This window comes from Octopus sinensis, linkage group LG20 (assembly GCF_006345805.1).
Source record: "Octopus sinensis linkage group LG20, ASM634580v1, whole genome shotgun sequence".
Lineage (NCBI taxonomy): Eukaryota > Metazoa > Mollusca > Cephalopoda > Octopoda > Octopodidae > Octopus > Octopus sinensis.
In genome coordinates, this window is record NC_043016.1 from 29215194 (window position 1) to 29235267 (window position 20074).

A 20074-nucleotide genomic window follows, 5' to 3' on the forward strand; every position below is an offset into this window, starting at 1 on the left:
TAGTTTTACAGAATTATGTAATTTCCTCATTAATTCTAATTTCTCCCCAAACCATTTTTCATTCATGTTGTTGTTGTTGGCATCCTTTTATCTCGGGAGACAATGGAGTTATGCATAAACTAATCCAGTCTGGTTTTTACATTTCGTTTCCTCTCCAGTTTTGTGCAGGCCTGGGCTAGATGTAAGAAAATCCTGGGTATCCCAATCGTCACGATTCCTCTCCCAGCTTGGTTGCAGGAGCTGCCGGAAGAGTGTCGAGTCGAACACTGAACCACCTACGGGGCTCCACTCCGGATTTCTCTGAAGGTTGTCTCATTTCCATAACCCTGGATAAGGGCCCATGCCAGGTACTATCAGCTGGAGCCAGCTGAGCCCGGGACTCGTGTCAGGCAGGGTCGTCACTCCCTGAAGTAGTGAAGAAAATTGCTACCCACTACTAATGTTACATATCAAAAAATCATTACAACTAGGTAGCATACAGTTACTGAAATACCTAAAAGTGGTTGTTGTTTAAACCTGATTGAATAGGTCTATGACCAAAGAGTTCCTACTCATGACCATTCCATCATTTTAGGGTATCTAAGAATTTATGATTCAACATCATATCTTTTACTTGTTTCAGTCATTAAACTATGGCCATGCTGGGGCACCACCTTGAGGAAATTTTAGTTGAATGAATTAAGTCCAGGACTTATTTTTTAAGGCCTGTTAGTTATTCTATCAGTGTCTTTTGCCAGACTATGTTACAGAGATGTAAACAAACCAGCATGAAGCAGTGGTGAGGGACAAACACAAACACAGACACATGTACAGAGGTTTCTCTCAGTTTCTGTCTACCAAATCCATTCACAAAGTTTTGGTTGGCCCAAGGCTACTGTAGAAGTCACTTGCCCAAGGTACCATGTAGTGGGACTGAACCCAGAACCATGCGGCTGGGACGCAAACTTCTTACCACAGGGCCACACCTGCACCTACAATACATGTTTTCATTAAAAACTGCAAGCTGTGGTTTGTGTAATTTGGTTGCTATTTCTGCACAAAATCTGAGAGGAAGAGTTTCTTTTTTATCGATAATTTATTTCTAATATAATTATGATTTGGACATGTAGTAGTAGTAGTAGTAGTAGTAGTAGTAGTAGTAGTAGTAGTAGTAGTAGTAGTAGTAGTAGTAATCCTTTCTACTATAGGCACAAGGCCTGAAATTTGGGGGGAGGGGGCAGTCAATTAGATTGACCCTAGTATACAATTGGTACTTAATTTATCTACCCTGAAAGGATGAAAGGCAAAGTTAACCTCAACGGAATTTGAATTTAGAATGTAGTGATAGACGAAATACCACTAAGCATATTGCCCAGTGTGCTAACAATCCTGCCAGCTCGCCACCTTAATAATAATAATAATAATTATTATTATTTCAAATTTTTGCCACAAGAGCAGCTTGGGGGAGGTGGGGGTGAGTCAATTACATCAACCCCAGTGTTCAACTGGTACTTATTTTATTGATGAAAGGATGAAAGGCAAAGTCAACTTAAACAAAATTTGAATTCAGAATGTAGCGATGGGTGAAATACCGCTAAGCATTTCGTTCAGTGTGCTAATGATTCTGCCATCTTGCCAGGCACCCTGATGATAATAATAATAATAATAATAATAATAATTATTATTATTATTATAATAATTTCAAATTAAAGATACAAGGTGTACAAATTCAGGGAAGGTGCAAGTCAGTTACAACAATCTTGGTGTTTCACTGGTATTTATCAATCCCAAAGGGATGCAAGACATCCTCGGCAGTATTTGAACTCAGAATGCAAAGATAGCAATGATTCTGTCAGCTTGAATAATAACAATAATAATCCTTTCTTTTATAGGCACAAGGCCTGAAATTTGGGGAAGTGGGGATAGCCAATTGACCCCGAAAGGATGAAAAGTAAAGTCGACCTCAGAGGAATTTGAATTCAGGATGTAGCGATAGGTGAAATACTGCTAAGCATTTCATCAAGCGTGCAAACAATTCTGCCAGCTCACCCCCCTCAACAATAATAGCAATGATTCTTTCTACTATAGGCACAAGGCTTGAAATTTGGGGGAGGGAGAAAGTCAATTACATCGACCCCAGTACGCAACTGGTACTTGTTTTATCAACCCCAAAAGGATGAAAAGCAAAGTGGGCCTCAGCAGAACTCAGATCGTAAATATGGGTAAAACACAGCTAAACATTTTGCCTGGCGTGCTAACGATTCTGTTAGCTCACTGCCTAAATAATAATAATAATAGCAATAACACTAACAACAACAACAACAATAATAATAATAATAATTCAAGCAGATATATAATGAAGATTACAATACAATATTAAGTTATGTCTAAAACCCTTAAAATAATTTCAGATATCTAGCGTTTTTAGAATAATTTAGATTTCTACTGGAGATTAGTATTAAATCATTTTAAGATTGTGTAGTAAAACACATTTTTGTCACTACATAACTCATCCGAACATACATCATAGTTTGTGTGTGTGTGTGCGAATGCAGAATGGTATGAAAGTAAGTGCATACCATATCATAATGTTTACCATTGTATACAGCAAAGGTTGCTTTTCTCCAGTCTCTGCTATAAATGTCTCTTCTCCATGAGGTTCTACCAAAACATTAACCCAATCCTTCCACCTTACAACCAGCCCCCGTCTCTTCTCAAATTCCTTTCTTGCAACCACTGACCTTCAAGAATCCTCACCAATACTAAATTATGCCAAACTTACTCAGCATTCTTACCTAAAATTTATGAGACTAAAAAGACAGCCAATTAAGCTTAAAATTTTCTATCTTAAATTCAGATTGAAAGAAAAAATAAAACGATAGCAGCTTTTCCAACTCAAGAGATGTTTAAATCAAATTCACATTTCTATTCAGAGAGAAATAAACACACCTTGTGTGGTATATTATTATTATGTCAAAAACAAATCTAATATACACATACAAACACCGTGTGAACATTCAGCTATACCTCTGATACAAAAAGAAATGATCTTTATGTGGTACTTAAGACATACAAACATGCTACTTAAGTTTCATGGAAATGGAAGCAACTTATATTTGCACTCTGCATAGAGTGCAAATAACTGCTTACTATAACTTAAGTAGCATGGTTGTGTGTATTTCAAGTACAGTATAAAGATCAAACACACAGTTTCATCAGATGAATATTTCGTATATAACCTAACATATTACATTATTTATTGATTATATATATATATATATATATATATATATATATAGTACCATAATCTTATTGTACCATATATAACATTGTAATATTAATCTGTAATTGATAATGTCATAAGATTATCATGTACAATGTCATAAGATTATTATATCATATAGAGCTATCATAACATCATACAACATTATATCATATATAACAACATTATATCTGTACCATAAAAGAATTGTATCATAAAATTCTATGTCATTAATAACATCATAACATCATTATTATTATTATTATTATTATTATTATTATTATGTCATATATAACTTCATATCAAAAATAATGTCAAAATTATCATGTAATAGCTATAGCATCATTCTAAGATTAAATTACAACTTCAGATAGTGACACAGAAACAGAATTTACAAATAATTCTTCATAATTTGGCTGTAATTTACACAAATAATTTTGACAAGGTATTAAGACACTATTAATTGATAAAATTGAATCCAAGTATATTACTGGTATTAACTCAAACATATCATGACCTACTTTCTAACAGAATGTGCTGCTTATGTTTCAATAAATTTTATAATTAAGGAATTTGGAGAGAGTTAGTAAGCTAATTAATTTTTTACTTTAAATAATGTGAAACATAATTGGTTTACTAATTAATTTTACATTCAGCTGATGTTAGAACATGGAATGTTTTACATGAATGGTGGAAGATTTTAATTAAAACATAACCACTCCAATACCAGCAGTTTTCTATGATAGAACCGGAAGTGGTTGTCTCTTGTGGATTGGTTAAAATAACAACTTTGAAGGAACACAAAGATACAATTGAGATCCCAGTGGATTTTTGAAGTCTGAAAACAATGAATGTCCAGAAGCAGCCAGCCATAAAATATCAGTTATTCTACATCTTTGTGAATATTTTATAGTGAAACCACAGAACTGAACAAAACTGTTGATGGTCTGCAGTGCCGGCAAATTATAAATACCAAAAGTTTACAGAGAGAAATACATTTTTCCCTGAGGACAAAGAGATGAATATTTTATATTTTGGACATTATATTTTCCAGAAAAACAATTTCTTTTTTTCCTTACCAAAATAACAATGTCTAACAGTTGCATAAGGTGTGGTGAGTACTAATATAGTTGGTTATATTGGACTGCCCCAGGATTTTTTACTGGCACTTTTTTTATATTTTCCATGGAAAGATGAAAATTAAATTGGATCCAGTGAAGCTTTAGCTTGGAACTCAAGAATTCATAGTCAAAAGCAAGAATTGCTTTCTGTCAGTTTGCCAAATTTGATATATACTTTGTTGTTTGCAAATAAATGCTTATGTGTGTGTGTGTGTGTGTCCATCTATCTATTTATCTATCAATCTGTTTGTCTACAAAATATATTCATATACACAGCTAGATAGACAGATAGAGAGACATAAAGAGAGGGACAGATAGATAGATAGATAGATAGATAGATAGATAGATAGACAGACAGACAGACAGACAGATAGATAGATAGATACAGATAGAAAGATACAGATAGATAGATAGATAGATAGACAGACAGACAGATAGATAGATACAGATAGATAGATAGATAGATAGATAGATAGATAGATAGATAGATAGATAGATAGATAGATACAGATAGAAAGATAGATAGATAGATACAGATAGAAAGATAGATAGATAGATACAGATAGAAAGATAGATACAGATAGAAAGATAGATACAGATAGAAAGATACAGATAGATAGATACAGATAGAAAGATACAGATAGATAGATACAGATAGATAGATACACATAGATTGATACACATAGATAGATAGATAGATAGATAGATACAGATAGATAAATACAGATAGATAGATACAGACAGACAGACAGATAGATAGATAGATAGATAGATAGATAGATAGATACAGATAGATAGATACAGATAGATAGATACAGATAGAAAGATACAGATAGATAGATACACATAGATAGATACACATAGATAGATACACATAGATAGATACACATAGATAGATATATATATATATATATATAGATAGATAGATAGATAGATAGATAGATACAGATAGATAAATACAGATAGATAGATACAGATAGATAGATACAGATAGATAGATAGATAGACACTATGTTAAGATTTAACAAACTGGCATAATTTAAGCAACCAACAAATAATTATAAAAATATAATGACGGATAAAGACAATGATAATGATAGTGGTGGTGGTGGAGATGATGATGATGACGATGTCTGTTTAATTGATACCAGAAGGTTTACTTCAGTAGGATTTGAATTCAAAACATATAAAGGGCCATAATTAATTGCATCTTTGCAAGCATGCGTGTGTGTGTGTGTGTGTGTGTTTGCGTGTAAATAAACAAAATTATGAAAGAAGAATTTAACGCTAGATTTTGAATAAACACATGTATTGAATACACCCTTTCTTTTTCCTACATCTACTACAAAGTTCATTAGACAGATTTGGTGTTAATTATTTCAGTTTAATTATTTTCTTGATTTATTTAAAATGTCACTTGACAGAGAAAATTATGAGGAAAAGATTCAGATCCATGAATGTGGAAGATATATGTACGATACCATAATTTGTGTGTGCGAGCATATAAGTAAATTTGTGTATTTGGCCATGTACTCATATGTATTTAGAAGTATATGTATTTGTGTGTATGTATATGAGGTTTTATATGTGTGGTTATATGTATCTGTGTGTGAGTGTGTGTATTTGTATGTGGTGTGTGTGTATTTGTATATGTGTATCCGTGTGTGTATTCATGAATACATGAACCACATGATAGCATGCATGTGTTAGTATGTGTGCTTATGTAATATATTATAGTGAATGTATAAACATGCATATGTGTATATTCTATAGGATCAGTATGTGTACAGATGAACACACAAATGTGTGCATATCCACAAGTGTGTGCGTGCATGCATGTATATGAAGACGTATATGTGTGTGTGTGTGTGTGTGTGTGTGTATAAATGTAGTTGATGATAATGTGAAAGCTGAACAGTGATCACTATTGTATTTATAAATTACTTAACAACAACAACAACAACACTTATAACAACAGCAAGCCTCATAGGTTATGAAAGAATATCAAATTCCTCAGGTTTGGGAGTTGGAAAATCAGATTAAATGCCATTTAGGATAAGGGTTTTATACAGTCTTACCAACAAAAGAAAAACTCAAATGACATGTTGCACATCATACACATTTATATGTATATACATATATAACCATCTATCAATCTATTTATGTCTTTATATGTGTATATATTTTTATATGTATTCATACACACACACACACACAATAAATATCTATATTTATCTATCTGTCTTTATACATACATATATATATATATATACACATATCTGTGTGTGAGTGTGTGTGTGTGTGTGTGTGTGTGTGTGTGTATATACATACATACATACAACACACACACACACAAACGTGTATGTATATAAATATATTTACATACATGTGGGTATATATACATATATACATATATATATATACATATATATATATACATATATACATATATATATACACATACATACATATATACACATACATATATATATACACATACATATATATATATACACATACATATATATATACATATACATATTATATACATATACTATATATATACATATATATATACATATACATATACATATACATATATATACATATATATACATATACTATATATATACATATACATATACATATATAATACATATACATATACATATATATATATATACACATGCACATATACACAAACACACACATATATATAATAGATATAAATATACAAATGTAAATACATAAATATACACATAAGCATACACACACACACACCATGTGTGTAATTAGTTGCAATACAAATGAAAGAGAAAACGAGATTTACCTTTGTGCATTTATAATCAACATGACAGAAGCCTAGCAGAGTGTAGTGCATGACAACATTTTCAGAAATACAGAAACCAACATATTCCACATGTGGTTCCCCTAGATTCCGAAAATGTTACAAGAACAATAACAGACCTAGAAATCTAATCATTGATCCAATATGAGAAACTGATGTGATCCAAATATATGTCTTCACATGACCAATGACCATTCTGCTTGTGGATGGGGGAGGGGGAGGGGAGGGGGTTGATTTTTTTTTTTTTTTAGAAAAAAATTATTATTAGATATATTAGTTGGTTCATTTCTTTGTAAACAGATGTTACATTGCTTTGCGAGTTGCAAAGCTGAGTTGCTTGGATTCACAGGGACGGTGCCTCGGAAGGCAGAGATTGATTGACAGACAGAGTGTTGGAATGACAGAACGACAGAGTAAAGGAGGGAGATGTTGATAATGCTATTGAGCATTGTACATAGAAATCAATAATGTTTTATGAAATCACTATTTCTAAACAGCAGGCTAGAACGAGCAGCCAGTTTATTTGAAGAAGAAATTTTTACTTCTTTATTTTTACAAGCAACACGCAAAGCTAAACCAGCGTATATAAATGTGAACGTTCACCTCCTATTCGTGATTGGATGAAGGGAGTGAATTTGTGTGTTGGTATTTGGAAAGGAGTAATACATTTCACTTTAAACAAATTATATATATATATATATATATATACACACACACATGTATGTGCATGTTTGTGTGTGTACATGCATGTATGCACACATACATGCATGTATGTATATTTGAGTATATACATACATAAATATATATATATATATTATATATATATATATATATATATATATATATATATACATTGTAGTTGCGTGAAACCAAAATCTATCAGAGATCCAACAGAGAAAATATTGATTAGAAGAAGTAACTGCTTCAGGTGAAAAGATGGCTGCTTGAACAATTTAAAATCCTAGAAGGAAATATTGTTCTAGAAAATATATAAAATAAACTCAACAAATGGTGCAGAACTAGAACTCAGCGAAATGATACAGCAAAGGCATTAATTGAAGTTTGATCATTTAGCATACATAAAATATAATTACTAATATTAAACACGTCACAAAAAAAAATACCACATTAAGAGAACAGTGGAACAATGCACACCCACACATCTATTTCTGTGGAAGGTTTATATACACATGTACTTTTCAGAATCATCCAAGAAACGATTCAGTAGAATACATGTGCGTGCGCATGTGTATACGCATGCACGTATAATGCACAAACACACAAAGGGTGTCTCAAAAAAATGTATAAAATCATCATCATCATCATCATCATTTAACGTCCACTTTCCATGCTGGCATGGGTTGGACGATTTGACTGAGGGCTAGCAAACCAGATGGCTGCACCAGGCTCCAATCTTGATCTGGCAGAGTTTCTACAGCTGGATGCCCTTCCTAACGCCAACCACTCCGAGAGTGTAGTGAGTGCTTTTTACATGCCACCAGCACGGGGGCCAGTCAGGTGGTACTGGCAACAACCTCGCTTGAATCTTTTTACACATGCCACCGGCATAAATGTATACATATATTTGAATGAGTACAAAGTCAGTGTTTATTAAAATACATTTCATTTTCAAAAATTAGAAGAATCTACAGATAGAAATTAATTTTTTTTTTATGAATGCCTGTTTTCAAACTAATGACCATTCTCGTCCAGGTACAGCTGATGGCATGAAGCAACAGAATCGCAAACATCAAGAAACATTGTTTGGTATTTGAGTGAATATTCATCCAATAGCTGTCCTCAATTTATCCACTGTTGTCAGTTTTGTACTGTAAACTTTTATCGTTTAATTATCACCTTAAGAAAAGTTTAGTGGTATGAAGTACAGAGAAAATAGAAAGTATTCTACAGAACCTCTCCATCTAATTCACCTATTTGGTAAAATCTCATCAATATAGGTCCTAAACATTAATAGGGTAGCATGGAAATGACCTATCTTGTTCGAAATAAAATTCTGCATTGTCAAAATCCTCTTGCATGCTTGTCATGACAAACTGTCAGAGCTAAATTGACATGATGTTTCCTCATAATATACAGATTCTCAAGTTAACAGCAGGTACAAAAGGGGTGGTTAATGGAACCATTTAATTTAAATGTAGCCTCATCATTCCAAACAATCTGTTTTGGAAAATGTGCATCTTCTACACATCTTGTTAACTACCAATCACAAAACACTTTTCAGCCTAGTTTATCTTCATTGAGTGCGTGGACTATTCTTGGGATACAACTTTTTCAATGACAACACTTCAAAATGCTTGCCACACAGATTTTCTTGAATTCTGGCAATATAATTCCTATACACTTCCTTGCATTTTGGGGTTTGTTGATGTCTAGTCTTCTGGAACGTTTTTTGTAGACATTTGGACACTTAAGAGTTCCATTTGCTTCAAACTTCTGTCTTACTTGAGTAAATCATGTAAGTAAACTCTTCCCTAAACTGTCATTGTATGTGTGTGTGTGTGTGTATGCATGCATGTACACATCTGTCTTGGTTTTGCACCTATAAAATGCTTAGCTGTATAAGCAACTTGTCAGATTCCTTTTAGTTGTAGAGAGTTTATGTGCCTCCATCCATTTGAGTCTGATGTGTCGCCTAGGTGCAAAACCAATGGTCACTCTCTAGCCAGCCATGACAATTCTTTTAGATACGATAAATCTATAACACTCGCCAACGACATACAAAATACAAATATACCCTATACTCTGTCATGGTCCATACTGGACTCTTGGCTTCCCTACCGAGGTCAACGGTCAACCTACAAGTTTTGCCTGAAGGAGGCACTTCACATATTAAAGCACAACTCTCCAGCACTGCTAAATAAACATAATGAGGTACTAAGCACATGCAACCACTGCTTTTTTCACACATTCAAATTTTATCACAAATCCAAATGCTTAAATGACCATAAAGTATATTTCCACAATACCCCTTAGGTAATCCCAATAACCTTATAAATCTACATTTTAACTACTAATCCCTATCTAATTCCTCACTTATACTCAAATGTCACTTTAAATAAAACACTTGATTCAATAACACTGTGTATAAACTCTATACTTGGAATGACCAATTTTAAATACTATTGGATTTTGCTCATAAGGTATTGGAATCTTATAGGTATACCATTCTGCCTAAATAATGGATCTACAAATGCATATCTCACATCTATTCTCATTCCTCCACCTCACTCTCTATTTCGTATCTTATCTAAATTAACTATTGCTTAACCATTTTCTCACACCGTCTCAGTTGAAGGGATATAATAAATATCCTAGAAACAGCTGTAAGACCTATTTATAAATGTTCTAAAGTCTACACAGCCTTGTTTTTTTTTTTTATCTCATTATGATAAATATACATTTATATATATATATAACTCACCCATACCAACCTATATCTTCTCGATACGGCCATCAGACTTTGCACCTGCTCAAGATTCCTTTTAAAATCATTTTATACTCATTTACTCTTTTACTTGTTTCAGTCATTTGACTGCGGCCATGCTGGAGCACCGCCTTTAGTCGAGCAAATCGACCCCGGGACTTATTCTTTGTAAGCCCAGTACTTATTCTATCGGTCTCTTTTGCCGAACCGCTAAGTGACAGGGACGTAAACACACCAGCATCGGTTGTCAAGCAATGCTAGGGGGACAAACACAGACACACAAACACACACACGCATATATATACATATACACATATACGACGGGCTTCTTTCAGTTTCCGTCTACCAAATCCACTCACAAGGCTTTGGTCAGCCTGAGGCTATAGCAGAAGATACTTGCCCAAGGTGCCACGCAGTGGGACTGAACCCGGAACCATGTGGTTGGTTAGCAAGCTACTTACCACACAGCCACTCCTGCGCCTATATATACTAACTTTCTCATCTATTTGGATTACTGCAATACATTCACTATCTGCATATTTTAATATCCTCATTGATTTTAATATGGACATACAACTTCTCAAGTACATTTATGTATTTTTATATATTTATAAATTTTTATATGACTGCACCCATGTATGCTGTGGAGTATTCCAACGCTTTGGAATATATTGAATGAATATGAAGACTGACCTTTGAAATTTGTTCTCTTGAAATTTAGTTATATGTGTGTGTGTATGTGTGTAAACAGAGTTAGCAATTATAGCAACCAACTAAGGGATAAAATATCGATATATACTATTGGTATCCATTAGCTGTATTATCCCTGGGCATTGGTGAGCAGGCACATCATACATGTAGAGTGCAGATAACAACAGGATAAACAAGAGTTTATCAGGAACCAATGCAAATAATTAGAAAATGGAGAAAACCTCAGATTAACCAACACATCTATTGGACCACATTTATAGGTTATTTTTTAATACAAAGCATTACATAACAAAATAGGCGATGTAACATATCTTACAGCCATTACTGAAGAGCAAATGATTTATCATCAGGAGCTACAGGGTCGGTAGGTAAAAGACTTATCTACTGACCCTGTAGCCCCTGATGCTCTTGTTTTTACTCTGATGATCTGTTGCCTTAATTCGAATGCCCTATGAAGATGAAGAATTTTATTCCTGCATTTATGTATAGACTGCATTTTGGCAACTGATCAGTAACAGCCGTAAGATATGTTACGTCACCTATTTTGTTATGTCATGCTTTGTATCAAAAAATAAGCTATAAATCTGGTCCAAGTGATGTGTTGGTTAATCTGTGGTTTTCTCCATTTTATATATATATATATATATATACCTATGCACACACGCAAATAAGCACATAAATGCAAAACAAGATGGAAAAAATAGTACTCAAATACCAATGGCAGTGTAATATGCTTTTATTAAAGCTACAAAATTTTCACAAAACTTACTCAGAGTTTCATGCTCTTGATCATTTGACAGTTGTGATGAATACAGTATTCATCATAACAAATGAGAATATGAAACCGAGTAACAGTTTTGCAAAAATTTTGCCGCTTTAAGTATATATATATACTTAAAGCTACAAAATCTGAATGTGGCCGATGCCAGTACCTGCTGACTGGCCCCCCATGCCAGTGGCACATAAAAAGCACTATCCGAATGTGATCAATGCCAGGCCCATCTGACTGGTGCCTACGCCATTGGTATGCAAAAAGCACCCACTACACTCTCAGAGTGGTTGGCGTTAGGAAGGGTATCCAGCTATAGAAATATTGCCAGATCAGATTGGAGCCTGGTGCAGCTGCTGGCTCTCCAGATCTCAGTCAAACCATCCAACACATGCTAGCATGGAAAATGGGTGTTAAACAAATGATAATAATGATGATAAGCACACCAACATATTTACTCCTACATACAAAACCAGAAAGGAGAAACTGATTCAAAAACTACAGACACAAGCCATCACTGGAACTGTAAAAATCTGTAAAACTTTCCAAAAGTTTATCATTTAAGTATATATGAGCATGTCTAGATATGCAGCTATATTCATGAGAATACATACATAAAAGAAAACATAAAAATTTGCACATATACATAAATATATACAAAAATGCTCTGTAGATGTTGAAATTCCAAGGAAAGAGCCTAGGATCTAGGTTAGAAACTGGCTCCTTGGCAAGAAATCTTGAAATAAAACTGAATAATGACATACATACATACAAACTGTAAAAATTCACACATACATTAACATGTTATATATGAATAGAATTGTAACTGAAGAATTTGAAAGACTAAGAATATTTTAAAGAAGGGATAAGAAGTGATGTTTAAATACGGTCAGCAACAACTTTTGACATTTACTCTATTTGCAGTTGATAAAATAAACAGCAGTTAGTTATATAATAGTTTCTCAGTCATCTATATTTGCTTTGCTTGTAGAACTGGCCAAGTGCCTTGTAAAGAAATCAATATTATCAGTTTTTGGATACAGTCGATTCCAAAGACTCAGTAAACATAACATTTCAGTAAAAAAAAATTTTTTTTAATTTTTAAAAAGAATTACCTTTCTAATGGTTCTAAGACCAATTTCTTCACAGAATCACCCTCTATTTCTTCTTGCTCTGAAAAATAGAAATATAGAGCTTTTAAGTTTATAAACAAATTGGTTTATATAAAATTGCAGCAATTTTAAGCTTAAAAAGTAATATGAGCAGTAAAAATTCAAGTTTCATAAACTATTTTAGAAAAACAGAAAAAATTTTTAAAAGGCACAAGCATGATTAAGAAACTTGATTTACAACCATTTTGTTTCAGGTTCAGTTCTACTGTGTGGCACTTTAGCAAGTGTTGTCAGTTATAGCCCCAGACCAAGCAAAGCCTTGTGAGTAGATTTTTCAGACAGAAACTGAAAGAAGCCCCTCATGTGTGTGAGAGTGAGTGTGTGTGTGTGTGAACTGGGGTCTCCAGGTTTTGACATCACCTAATAGTTGTAAATGAATGTCTCAGTCATACAAACAATGTCCATTTCCAATCTTTTATTTCCTGTCAAGGGGAAACGTTACCATACTTGGAACCAGGTGAGGGTTGGTGACAGGAAGAGCATCGTAGTAGTAAAATCTACCTCAACAAATTTCGTCCAATCCATATAAGCATGGAAAAGTGGACATTAAAGTAATGATTATGCTGATGATGATACAAAAGTCTAGATCAGTATTAATTGAAATCTTCTGGATTGTTCTTTACACCAGATTCAGAAGCACTATGGTAAAATACATTCCAGTTATGACTATTCAATTTCTTTTTCCTTTTTCAGGTGCAGTATATCTAGGAATACATTACCCAATATTTTATTTTTATTTTTAAGAGGGTAAGAATGCAATTTGAAGAAATGCAGCTGCTTTCATTATAATCCATGCAAGTTGTTGCCAGATTGAACACTCTTGATGCTGTTTAACCCAAGGATGGGACAAGATGAAGAATTATGTTCAAGGATATTCCAACCATGATGATTCCATCTTTTTCAAAAATACTATGTATGCAAGGACTGCATATTATTTAATACAACCTTCTTTTTCTAAAATATGAGGGAAATTTTGGTGCTATTTTTAACAAAAACTAATAGCAGTAAATGATAACATTCTAATAACTATGTGGTAGTCAGGGTGTGACATGAGGGAAGTTTACTTGCTATTTCTGGCAACACTAAATAAAAATCAGCATGCTCTAGTCATAGCATCTTGACAAGGAATCCTGGAATTGTATGAAGATAATGGAGGTAGTGAAGGGTCATGTTGGTGGCTTTTGCTTTAATATTGGAGTTAGTGACTAATAGGTGCTGGTGCCACATAAAAAGCACCCATGCCAATACTGTGTAATAGCACCCAGTACACACTGTAAAGTGGTTGGCATTAGGAAGGGTATCAAGCCATAGAAACCATGCCAAAACAGACATGGAGCCTGAACAGCTCTTCTACTGGTCAGCTCCTGTCAAACTGTCCAACACATGCCTGCATGTAAAACAGCCATCAAATGATGATGATGATGTTGAATAGCATCAGTGGTTGCAATAGATCAATCATCGAATCATTATGTTTATTGAGGTGACAAGTGATAAGGATGTATGGGATTTGGTGCTGAACAATTATCACAAAGGACTTTATTGAAGTGCACTGATTTAATGGTTTTTGTCATTGATGTTTATACTCTGCACCAATATACAAAGGCAAAAGACACACACACTCATGCTGAAAACAAATTTCTTATTTCTTTATTGCCCACAAGGGGCTAAACACAGAGGGGACAAACAAGGACAGACAAACGGATTAAGTCGATTATATCGATCCCAGTGCGTAACTGGTACTTATTTGACCCCGAAAGGATGAAAGGCAAAGTTAACCTCGGCGGAAATTGAACTCAGAACGTAGCGGCAGACGAAATACCACTAAGCATTTCGCCCGGCGTGCTAACGTTTCTGCCAGCTCGCTGCCTTCAAAACAAATATCTGCATAGTTTCTATCAAATCCCACCCACAAGATACTGGCCCCTCCAGACTATTGTACAAGACACACAATGGAATCAAACCAAGAATCCCAGGGTTATGAAACAGGCTTGTTAACCACACAGCTATGCCTACATCGAACTAATTTCCTTTCATTAATAAAACAAGCTGAAATGAGAATTCCTTGGGGTCACTTAATCAACTAAATTACTATTTTTAAGGGTAACATATTGTAGGAGCAAGAATTTTTACTGGAGAGAAATAAAGACACTTAGAGATTATTTAAATACTAATGTAGAAAGAAGTGGAGAGAATAAGATGAGAGGAGAAAAAAGTAAGAGTTAAAGGGAGTGAGAGGGACAGATTGAGAAACACAGTAAGAAAGCGACGGGGGAGAGAGCGTGGGAGGAGAGAGCGAGGGTGGAGAGAGCGAGGGTGGAGAGAGTGAGGGTGGAGAGAGCGAGGGTGGAGAAAGTAAGGGAGGAAAGAGTGAGGAAGAGAGGAGGGAGGAAGTGAGAGAGAAGGAAAGAGAGGGAGAGAGAGAGAATTTAAAGGAGGTAAAATGATTAAGAGAAATTAGTGGTTTAAGGAAAAGAAATCACATCTAAAAAATTCAAGAATTATAAAAAAATAAGAAAGGAAAACAAACAAAAAAAAAGTGTTTCATAAGTATTTTTGCAGCTAAAATGAAACATTAGGAAAAATATTAACACCGAAGTTTATGAAAATGGCATCAAACAAAAAAAAAAAAAAAAACCCTCAAAACTCAAAAAATATGTCAGAAGATTCTTTGAACATACAATACATGTTCAAACACAAATCTTCACAGAAGCAGGAAACCTGAAACTTATTTCACCAAAGGCAGTTATATCAGATGACTAGAGTATTAAAAGCTAATTTAGAATATTGAAAGTAAATAAAATGAAATTATTAAAATTAGTAAATCAAGGATTGTGTAGAGGGGTGGGGCAGACAGGGAAAGAAAAACTAATCATTTTTGTCTTTTATCTTTTACTCATTGCAGTCATTAGACTGTGGTCATGCTGGGGCACTGCTTTGAAGAGGTCTTAGTCTTATGAATTGCACCCCCACCATCATATTTTTTTTTTCTTTTCTTTAAAGATTGGTACATATTCTATTGATGTCTTTTGCTGAACTGCAAGGTTACAGGGAAGTAAACACATTGGCACCAGTTGTCAAGTGGTGGTGGTGGCGGGAGAACAAACAGAGACACACATATATAGCTTACTTACCAACCACATGGTTCCGGGTTCAGTCCCACTGCATGGCACCTTGGGCAAGTGTCTTCTACTATAGCCTCTTATAATGCAGAGAGAGAGAGAGAGAGAGAGAAAGGTGGTATTCATTCATTCATTCATTGACCAATTACTCACTTTTTACCTTTTCTCTTGGGATGCTTTATCTTGCATCCATACTCTGTTCTGCTCTCTCTCTCCCACCATTTCCATGGTTTTCTTCTCACACCATGCTTCCTCACAGCTTCCCACCATCTCCATCCCCCTCTTCCTCTCTGTTCTTCTCTCCCTTAATGTACTGCCCTGCCAACACCCTTTCCCAACTCACCTTTTCTACCCCCCCCCACCATCTTTAACCATTCTTTCCTCACAGCTTTGCTATCTCAACATTCATCTCTCCCCCCACTCTACTACCACCATATCCTTTAGTCCTTATATTTGTAATGTCCTTTTCCCTACAGCTTCTCTGGACTCTCCTTGTTCTCATCTCGTTCCCTCATTCTCTACCCTATGGCCCACCCACTTCACCCTATGGCCATATTTACCTCCCTTAACATGGGATAGCACTTGATCACCTCCTACATACTCCCTTCAATCACCCTCATCTCTCCTCCCCACAACCACTACCCTCACAACAATAAATCTGTTCCCCTCATTAACCCTTTCATCACATCACTTAAAATCCTCCTCCTCCTCTCTCATTTCTTTTATCAAATGTGGCAGTTCTTTAGTCTTGCCCCTTACAAAGTGACCTTTCTAGTACCAGTGTCATGGATACAAAAAAAGCACCCAGTACACACTCTAAAGTAGTTATTCTCAACTGAGAAGTGAGGTTGTCCATATAAGATTTTTGCAGAGTCAACATGCACAAAATTGTAAATTGGGTCCTCAATATTATTTTAAGGGTCCATGGAAAAAATTTTCTATAGACCTGTTCAGCTGTTTCTACAAGAAAAAGCTAAGTTTCTTCCTCAAACGTTTATGAATTTGTTTTGCAAGATTCTTGATGTGAAATTGTGTGTTGAAGCAAGATATTGCTATATTTTGGGATGGTCTTTTTTTTTTTCTTGCCAAATAAACACATGCATATATATTTATTCTTCACTTGTTTATTGTTCTTATTTTATTTTATGTCCAATGTGTGGAGATAACACAATGGGCTAAACAAAACATGTGGATGAAAGAGTTGCTGAAGAGATCACAGATTTGTTACAAAAGAATTTCGGACAATGGACACAAAATTAAATAAGAACAATAATAAATTACCATCCCAAAATATAACTATCTCTAACATTTTACATAAACCAGCCTACACAAGTTAAAGTGAGGAAAACAAAATAGTTTTGAAAGAAGTATCTATAAAATTAGTTTTTAAGCATTGAATAGCTAGGTGTGTACGTGAGAGGGTCCACCAGAATAAAATGATTCTACAAGTAAAAAATGGTTGAGAATCACTGCTCTAAAGGGATATAAGCATTTGGAATGGCATCCAGCCCATAGGAAGTCCTGCCAAAACTGAGGCAAATACACAAATACACACATTCTCTTCATGTGCTCTTATATTATATTGTAGCCCACCTCAGACTGCACAGAATCCCATGCGAATATGTAGCAGCGGGAGTTTGGTACAGTTAACAATAAGAGTCAAAATCTGAGTGAAATAACTGTCGTGCACTGAGTACATCCAATTGTATGTATGTAAACATACTGCTGAATATATCTATTTGAAAGCAGAAATAATCTGTTCAACATTATTATTGATCAAAAATTATTGACCTCTAGCATAGGTGCAGATATGGTTGCATGACTGAGAAATTTGTTACCACATAAATTCAGATTCAATTCCATTGCACAGTATAATGAACAAGTATCTTCTACCACAGTCTCAGTATTTGGTCAATATCTCTGGGTAATATTAGTAAATGAAGACTGTGGGAATTGTACAAAAGTTAGTCTCTCCCTCTCTTACTCACACACACACACAATGTGTGGGTACATGTGTATGAACAGCAAAATATGAGGCACAGTTAGCTATTTGAATTTCTGAAAGCCATGACAAAAAGTGACCCAATGGTCAATTGTAAATTAACACAGCATAATTTACCCAATATCATCATAAATGTATTAGGTCATCCGGAAAGTTCATGCTGATTTATAGTAGCTTACCTTTCGACTTATTTTAGAAAATGGTTGAGTCCATAAAATAGGATTTGACTACACCTCCATTTAGAGCACAATTTAAGCTATCTTTTCGTGGAAGAAGGTTTATGTTCCTATAACCTGTGTTAATTCTGTAACCCTCTAAAATGGAAGATAAGAAAGTTCATTTTCGGAACTTGATGCTTTGGGAACCAGACAAATATTGTCGCAGCTGAGCTGGGATGTGTTACCTCACCCTCCATATTCACCAGATATAGCTCTTTCGGATTTCCACATATTCAGGTCTCTGCAGAATAGTCTTAATGGTAAAAATTTCAATTCCTTGATGAATTCTTTGCCATGAAACCCCCTCAATTCAGGGAAGAAGGTATTTTCAAGTTAAAGGAAAGATGGAGATGCATTGTGCAACAAATTGGTTCATATTTGGTTGATTAAAAATGTGATGGCAAGTATTTATTGACCTTTTTCTTTCCTTTAAAAATCGGCATGAACTTTCCGGACAACCCAATACCTTCTTTTTACATCACTCCTTTTCCGTTTTCTTTGTTTGCAACTAAATGACTGTGTGCCTATTACTGATAAACTCATGTTACACTCTTACTCCCAGCCACCACCCCTATCACATTAACTATCCTTCTAAGTAACTCATACCTTATGATACCGCTCATATACTAACTACTATTCTATTGTCTCTCCTCCTTAATTACTCAATATTGGCAGGGTACTGATAACGAATGTATAATTATTCCTTTGAAATTCTGCTAAAATATCATCACACAACCGAGCAGATATCAATCTATAGCACAATTGCAATGAGAAGCTTCTAACGAAAAAATGATAATTTAATCCTTCAATTTATTTTGAATACTATGTAATCAACACTAAGCTCTCTATATCAGAATATAATTTAAAATTTTACAAAAGCGTTGCATCCATTTACTTAAAGCATAGCATGATGTTCAAAACCACAAGTTGCACACTATTCAAGTGGCTTAGCCTTGCAATTTGACAAAGTCATCCACATGGTGTAGGAGTGGCTGTGTGGTAAGAGGCTTGCTTACTAACCACATGGTTCCAGGTTCAGTCCCACTGCATGGCACCTTGGGCAAGTATCTTCCACTATAGCCTCGGGCCAACCAAGCCTTGTGAGTGGATTTGGCAGACAGAAACTGAAAGAAGCCCGTTGCATATATGATGTGTGTGTGTGTGTGTGTGTGTGTGTGTGTGTGTGTGTGTGTGTGTGTGTTTGTGTGTCTGTTTGTTCCCCCAACTTCACTTGACAACCGATGCTGGTGTGTTTACGTCCCCGTAACATAGCGGTTCAGCAAAAAAGACCGATAGAATAAGTACTAGGCTTACATAGAATAAGTCCTGGAATCAATTTACTCAGCTAAAGGCGGTGCTCCAGCATGGCCACAGTCACATGACTGAAACAAGTAAAAGACTAAAAGAGTATATTAAATTGTAGCCAAA

General features: G+C 34.7%; 1 protein-coding gene across 5 annotated transcripts in view; it reads right to left on the reverse strand.

The window, feature by feature from the left end:
• LOC115222505 (calponin homology domain-containing protein DDB_G0272472) overlaps positions 1-20074 on the reverse strand; it is a 281038-nt gene that overhangs the window by 170398 nt on the left and 90566 nt on the right. For all 5 annotated transcript variants that reach the window (XM_036511598.1, XM_029792736.2, XM_036511597.1 and 2 more), the window contains one exon: positions 13251-13308. In XM_036511598.1, coding sequence (XP_036367491.1) covers positions 13251-13308 — 58 coding nt within the window. The remainder of the gene's footprint in view (positions 1-13250; positions 13309-20074) is intronic.